Source organism: Bubalus bubalis, chromosome 5, assembly GCF_019923935.1.
Source record: "Bubalus bubalis isolate 160015118507 breed Murrah chromosome 5, NDDB_SH_1, whole genome shotgun sequence".
NCBI lineage: Eukaryota > Metazoa > Chordata > Mammalia > Artiodactyla > Bovidae > Bubalus > Bubalus bubalis.
In genome coordinates, this window is record NC_059161.1 from 131,097,530 (window position 1) to 131,105,234 (window position 7,705).

Here is a 7,705-nt window from a genome sequence, read left to right on the forward strand (position 1 = left end):
CACCATTTATCTATCCACCCATCCATCCGCCCATCCATCCACACCTCTATCCCTTTACACACCACCCATCCATCTATTCCTCACTCATCCATCCATCCCTCCGTCCACCTGTTATCCATCTATCCATCCATCCACCAGCTAGTGGTTCCTACTTCCTATTATCCATCTATCCACCCATCCATCCACCCATCCCTCCACACCTCTATCCTTTTACCCACCACCCATCCATCTACTCCTCACTCATCCATCCATCCCTCCGTCCACCTATTATCCATCTATCCATCCATCCACCAGCTGGTGGTTCCTACTTCCTATTATCCATCTATCCACCCATCCATCCACCCATCCCTCCACACCTCTATCCTTTTACCCACCACCCATCCATCTACTCCTCACTCATCCATCCATCTCTCCATCCACCTATTATCCATCTATTCATCCATCCACCAGCTAGTTGTTCCTGCTTCCTATTATCCATTTATCCACCCATCCATCCGCCCATCCTCCACACCTCTATCCTTTTACCCACCACCCATCCATCTACTCCTCACTCATCCATCCATCCCTCCGTCCACCTATTATCCATCTATTCATCCATCCACCAGCTAGTTGTTCCTGCTTCCTACCTTTCTTTTCATTTATACTTTTCTCTTGTTGAGTCTTTTTATCCTTTTTTCTTTCTTCTGTGACTAAGACGTGGTTCATAAACTTGTGGCTATAGAAGATAAAGGCGCATACCCTCTCCCCAGTAAGGTTAGTGCCACAACAGAACTTAAATAGGGACTGGGGAGGGAGGGATCTGTCCTCTTGTTTAGACATTCTCACACACACCCACACATGCTTACAGAGCTGTATCTCAGTGAAAGGTGCATCGGGGACTTCCCTGATGGTCCAGTGGTTAAGATTCCGCCTTGCAGTGCGGGGGTCACAGGTCCAGGGACTAAGATCCCACATGCCGCAGAGTAACTAAGCCCACACTGCAGCTACTGAGCCCCAGGCCCTGGAGCCCATGTGCTGCCTGGGGAGTCCGTGCGCCAGAACGAAAGATTCACATGATCACTGAAGATCCTGCGTGCTGCCACTAAGCCCAGTAAAGCCAGATCAGTGAATTGAAAAAAAAAAAAAAAAGATGTACCAGACAGTGAGAGCCCGTGAGGGACAGAGTGTGAAGAGGGGTCAGGGCTGGTGGTCTCAGTGGCAGTGGCCCCTGGGTGACTCCGGAGTCTCATCTGTCTCATGTGTGCCTCAGTCCAGCAAGGGCAGAGGGGCCAGCGTGCTGTGGTGGGAATCCCATGAAGCTGGGCTTTGGGGAGGGGCTGGGACCAGGAGAAAGGCCCGCGCTGTCTTTCCAGATCCCACTAGAATCAACTGGCTGGATCCATCTGTCCCAAGTCCCACTTCTGTTTTAAAGAGGAGAGGGTGCGTGGGCAGCCTTGGGACCCAGAAGGGAAGCCATCTGCAGAGCAGGTCCTCTCCCGGAGGGGCACAGACCCCTTTGGAGTGAGGGACTGTGTTTTCCCCCGGGGGGCGTAAAGGGGCAGCGTCTGAGGCCCCACCTCCCAGGAACAGAGTCGGGCAGCGACCCTCTCCCAGTCTTCACTCACCCGGGGGACAGTGGGGAGGCTGAGGCTGCACCCCCCGCAACTCCCTGCCAGCTCTGCCTGCTGACCACTGTGTCCTCCTGCCCCCAGCTCTGGCCCTGCTCCAGGCTCCTGCGGGGCGAGGCGCACCCAGCTCCCAGGTTCCCAGACAGCCGCTCCCCACCAGCCAGGGGACCAGACAGTGCTCCCTCCTCCACCCACCCGCTCCCACCTTCCTGGCTCAGAGGCGGGGAGCTGACAGACGGGCCTGACCCCAGGAAAGGGCCAGGGCTTTCCTCTCCCATCACCCCCCACCCCTTATCTGCCTGTGTCTGGCACTGCAGGGCTGTGCTGGCCGGTGAGGAGGCCTGATTTTCCCCATCCCCTTATCTCCTGTAAACTCCACACCCTCACAGGCCGGCCCAGCCCCCTCCCTCCAGGCTCCCGTGTGTGAGGGGAGGTGTGAGGGGCTTCCCTTTGGCTGAGCTTTCCCAGGGCCTGCACCCTGCCTGTGCCTTCCCTGCTGGATCTCCACTCATCATGGCAGCGAGTCTGACTCAGGCTTGGGGAGGTTTGGCAACTGCCCTCCCTGGTGGCCTTGTGGCCCAGGCCCCCTCCCAACTCCCTTCTCCAAGAAGGCCTTGAGCAGCCAGCGGAAAGAGGACCCCGAGATGCACAGGGCTGGGGCTGGGCCTGGGGGAGAAGCTGTGGGAACCTCTCCAGGGGGCCCTGGAGAGGACCTGATCCCCCTGCCGGTGCCGAACCCCATCTCTGCTTTGGGGGTGGACCCCAGGGTGTCTTCTGAGTTGTGCTGTATTTGGGGTGGCTCTCCACGTCCCAGAAAACCCAGGAGGCACTAGTGTGCGGGATTTCTGAGGGCCTCTGAGGGCATCCCAGCCAGCTCTGGGTCCCCCTGACTCCTCATTGGATCTCAGGGGGCCTGGGCCCCTTCAGGAGAGCAGATGCTCAGAGCCGGTGCCCAGCTGCCCTCCAGCAGCGGGTGCAGCCCTCAAGCCTCAGCTCTGCCTGTGGAAAGGGGGCCCTGGCACCGGCCTGCCTGGCTGGGCAATGAGCATCTTGGTTTCCAGTGCTCAGTGAGGCCGGCTCAGGCTGAGCGATGACTGTGCCCTTGAGGGAACTGAGGCCTCGGGGTGGGGTGCAGTCACCCCAGAAAGTCCCGGGCCAGGCGCAGCGGTTGGCACCATCTGCCCTGGGGCTTTGGGCCCACCCAGCGCCTGCCCTGGGTCAGAACCGAGGAAGGCAAAGGCGGCGCTCAGGGCTGGCCCGGGGGGCTTCTTGCCTCTGCCCAGGGCGGGCTGGCCCTCGCTCTGGGCCCTGCGAGGGGTGCTGCTGCAGAGGCGGGCCAGGGGGCTTCTTGCCACTGCCCAGGGGGGCTGGCCCTTGCTCCGGGCCCTGCGAGGGGTGCTGCTGCAGAGGCAGGCGGGGCTGGGGGGCGTGGGGGAAGGCAGCGCTGCCTCGACCCACAGTACCCCTCTGGCAGGGGCCGCCCATCCTGGCCCCAAGACCCCCCTGGTTCTGCCCTGGCGGCTCCAGGATTGTTCTCTGAGGAGGCAGATGGGGACCAGGAAGGGGGTGGGGAGGCAGGGAAGGGTTTCCGGCTTCCCAAGTCTGCAGGGTGGGCCCTGCAATGACTTCCCCAAGTGTGTGAGAAGGTCCTCTCCCTCCCCCGCACCGAGGAGGGGATGTGAAGGGTCCAGATGGAGGCGGGAGGAGGCGCAGAAGGAAGGCATCCATCATCTGCGCTGAGCTCAGCCTTCCCGCTCCCCTGGGAAATTTCCGGGCGCCCGAGACCCCTGACCTGGGGGAGGAGGAGATGAGGCCCACCTGGGGGTCCTGAGGCCTGACCCAGCTCTGACTGCCGCCCCCGGATCTGGGCTGGAGGCCGGGAGAGGAGCCCCAGTGTGTGGCCCCCATCCCTCCGCCCCATCAGCCCGCGCAGTTGAGGGGGGCCGTCCGCCTTTCTGAGCGGGCTTCAGCGCCATTCGCTACTCCAGGCCGTGTACCCAACTGTACCAGGTGGTGCTGGGCCTGCTGGGAGGGCAAGTGGGTGACAGGGACAGTCGTGGGGTGCCTGGGGGTCCCCACCCAGGGCCTCTCCGGTGCCACGGGCCCCTCCCACCCTGGCTCCCTTGGCCGGACGGACATGTTCGAGGCCTCCGGGCCAGCTCGGCCCTTCCTCCACTGCCCGCTGCCTCGTGGGGACCAGCGGCCTTTGTCCTGCAGATCCTGCAGTGCAGAAGGCAGGCTTGATAGGGCCTGTAGAGACAGATGGCCCAGAGAGGGGGCCTGCAGGCTGTCCCCCAGCCACCCGCCTGCCCCCTGAGCTTGGCACACGGAGCAGTGAGGGGGGCAGCGTCACCTGAGCGGGGATCACACCCTATCTGGAGGGCTGGGAGGGGGACAGTGGCCTGGGGGTCAGGGAGACACCCACTCACCCTATCCCAGCCCTGCCTGAGGAGGGACAGACCCAAGCTCTACGTGGGCCCCCACTGTGGGCAGTGGCAGATGCAAAGGGAACCTGGGGTAGGGGACACCTGGGGAGGGGAGCTCAGAGGAAACTTTGGAAGCCTGGGGAGGGAGTGAGGCTGCCAGGGAGGTTGAGGAGGGTCCTGTTCAAAGTCTGCAATGATTCCAGCACCTTCCAGAATGCGGAAGGGCTGGGAAGGCCAGTCTGTGGGGCAGTGAGGGCCGTGCGGCCGGGGCAGCAGTGGCCGCCCCGGGGTATGGGTCATGCTGCTCCGTGGCACACGGTTCCACGAGTGGAAGGACATGGTCCCATGGCTTGTGGACAAAGAGTGTGGCCAGGGAAGGGGCAGGGGTCTGCAGGCCACCCTGTCGTCCCAGCCAACCGGGGAGGTGCAGGGCTGCAGCTGGGGGATGCGGGGGAGGTGGGGAGGGGCCCGGGATGCTGCCTGCGGGTGGTGGCAGGGACAGGGAGGACCAGCGTGCTCTGGCCTGGCCTCGGGGAGGGCTGGGGCACTCATGGGCCTCCCAGGCATCTGGGGCGGTTGGAGGCGGCCCGTCTCGTGCTGGAGCAGCCTGAGGGGACTTGCCCTGGACCCACCGACCTGATGGCTCTGTTGTGGGTGGCCAGCGGGGGCTGGGAGACAGACCTTGGCCATCTCTGAGCTTTGCTCTCTGTCCCAGCAGACCCTGGCCCTCCGGGGGGCTCCCGGGAGGGGCTTCCCAGCTGCGGGTCCCCTGCCTAGGCGTCGGGGACTTCTCTGTCACCCCAGACAGGAAAATCCCCGCTTCCCTTCATCACCTTGTGAAACGAGAACCACCCCCCCCACCCCCCGGCCCTGGGTCTCAGTTTCATTCTGAAAGGTCAGGACGTGCACCGTGCCAGGGGGTGGATGTCAGGGGCACCCAGCTCCTGGGCAGGGGGTGTCTCTGGACTGGTCCTCCCGCCAAGCGCCCGACAGACCCCGAACCCCAGGGACAGGCCCCGGCAAGTCACCCAGCCCGGGGCTAGTGGCCATTGCCTCCGTCGCCCCCTCTCCTCCGCGTGCGCGACAGCCGAGGAGGGGGGTCAAGGATGGGGCCAAGAAGTGGGCAGGCCCCTGCCAGGCCACACAAGTCGTGCCCTTCTATGGGCATGCGGCGGCCGGAGGCACATGGGAGCCTGGGCCGGGTGGCGCTGACGTGAAGAGCCGTTCCCGAGCGAGGACACAGCTGTTCCCATCACCTGCTCCGTGCGGCGTGCTGGCCCCGCAGGAGGACAGGCTGCCTCCTTGGGGTGCCAAGCCTGGGTCATGCCTCTCTCCCCTCCTCTATGGCAAGCGGCGGGTCCTGCTTGACACCCCCCGGCTACCCCGACAGCCCGGGGCGGGCAGGTGCCCCCTGACCCCCCCAGACCCCAGCTGCCCCTGTCCCCCAGGACTCAGCCCCATGCCCCCACCCAGGGCTCCCCTGGAACTCGGCCGGGAGGAGACGCCCTCGCACCGCCTCCACCTGCCTGTGCGTGCGCCTCGCCATCAGCTCCAGCATCCCTTCCTCCTCAATAAAAGCATCATCGTGGAACCGGGTACCACTGCCTCCAGCCTCCCACGGGAGAGCTGGGGGCAGAATCCACTCTGCAAGGAAGCCCTGCGGCCGCGGGGAGCCCGGCCTGTGGTGGCTCGGCCAGCGGGGGTCCTAGTAGGCCGGCTGGCTTTCCCTTCGCCCACCCCCCACAGTGGCTCTGGAGCAAGTCGGGGGTGGCTGGTCAGGTCCACCTCAGTCCTGTGGCTTTGAGCATCTCACCCCTTCCCTCTGCTCCTTCCTTTCTGCCATCCTCCCGCTGGGCCCCTGGTCTCTCTCCACACGGCTGCCCATGCCTCAACCATTTGTCCGCCCACAAGCCCTGGCCACTCCCGTGTGCAGCCCCTGCACCCTAGGACCGTCAGACCCCCACAGCCAGGGACCCCGCCTCCCCCCATCTCAGGTGGGGGTGCTCCACAGAGCCTGGCGGCCTCCTGCAGATGCCCGCGTCACCAGCGTCCCTTCCCATCTCTGGCTGTGCCCACGCGCAGCCCACCCAAAGCCCCGCCTGCCGGGCACTCAGACACTGCAGCGCTCTCTGCCTCCTCACCCCCAGCGGAGCAGGGCGGCCCGGGAGAGGGCCTAGTCAGACTCCCAGCACAGGCTTCGAGGCTCCCGAGGCTGAGCAACCCCTCTTGGCCAGGCCTCCTGGACAGGACCCGCCCCACCTCCTGCCCTCACAGTCTCCGCCCTGCCTGCCCGAGGCCTGGGCTCTTCCCTGGGCATCCAGCCCGCCTGGAGCCCGGTTCGCATCCCGCTGGCGGGTGGGTGAACCCCCCTTTCCCAGCGAGGCCCAGCTGCAGCGGTAGACGGAAGAGGCATCTAGCTGCCCGGGCAGGGTGGGGACAGGGACCCAGGAAGACGCCCTGCAGCCTGTGAGCCGCATCCGGACCCGCTGTGCCGCAGACCTCGGGTTAAGCGCAGCCCCACAACATGCAGATGCAAAGGCTTGTGCGGGCCTGAGCGTGCGTATGGCCTGGCCGGGCCTTACCCTGTGTCTTCTTCTGCCAGCAGCTCCCGCCGCTCCTCGGAGCCGGGGTGGCCGGGAGCCTCCGCCATCGGTCCTCACTGTGCGTGTGAGCTGCAGCTCTGGGCACTTCCTGGGGCGGCCGCCCTGGAGCCCCCACCCCCAGCCAGGTTTCACTTCCCCCTTCCGGCTGCAGGTTGAGGTTTGGAGCGCATCAGGGCTGGGGTTGGGGTGTTGTTTTCTAATCTGTTGCTGCAAGAGGAGAAGAGAAAAAAAACACGAGTCACCAGGAAGCGTTAAGCAAGTTGCAGGGGCCTGGAGGGCCCAGAGGCGGAGGTGAGGCTCAGGTGCAGGGTGTGGGGGCTGGGACCCCGCACGGGAGCCCCACACCCACCCACGGTCCCGGCCTCGAAGTCCACCTCTGCACGGCTGCTGTTCCCAGGCAGAGGGCACGGCCCGGTCCTGAAGCCTCCACGTGAAGCCTGGTGACCTCCCTGGGTGGCGTCTCCTGCGTGCGCTCCCAGAGCATGGTCCCCTATCCCGAGCCTTGGGCCATGGGCTGGCTCACGCCTCATTGGTCCCTGCTCTCCAGAGTTCTGGGGCCCAGCCTGAGCTGCCCTGCCTCCAGGTGCCCCCTCACCCACCCCTGCGTTTGCTCACAGTTTCTTGACTTTCCTCAACTGTTGGGGCCTCTCTGCTGCCCCTGGACTCTGCCAGGCCCCATGGCCGGGGGACTCGGGACTGGCCCGCACCACCAAGTGTTCACCAGACTCTGGGGCCCTCCACAGCGTGTCCTCTCTGCCCTTCCCCACCCTCGAAGGCCCAGAAACAACGGATCCCTCCTGTGGAGGGGTTGAACTGTGTCCCCAAATCTGTAGGCTGGAGTCCCGCTGGCCAGCACCCTAGAACGGGACCTTATTTGGAAATAGGGTCTTTGTAGATGCAATCAGTTAAGATGAGGTCACTAGGTCATAATTCAGGATGACTGATGTCTGTACAAAAAGGGGAAACTTGGAGGCAGACTCTGGCCTGTCGGGAGACACCAACTGAATATGAAAGCAAGGTGGGGGTGGTGTGCCTCAAACCGAAAAGCCCCAGGAAACCACCAGCCACG

At 64.2% G+C, this 7,705-nt stretch overlaps 1 protein-coding gene across 1 annotated transcript in view; it reads right to left on the bottom strand.

Annotated features, from left to right (window-relative positions):
* The window catches only part of LSP1 (lymphocyte specific protein 1), a 38,547-nt gene extending 31,781 nt beyond the window's left edge, over nt 1-6,766 (bottom strand). Inside the window, exon 1 of the mRNA XM_006051480.4 lies at nt 6,616-6,766. Within this exon, the coding sequence (XP_006051542.2) occupies nt 6,616-6,683 (68 nt within the window). The 5' untranslated portion in view covers nt 6,684-6,766. The remainder of the gene's footprint in view (nt 1-6,615) is intronic.
* Nucleotides 6,767-7,705: the final 939 nt, after the last annotated feature.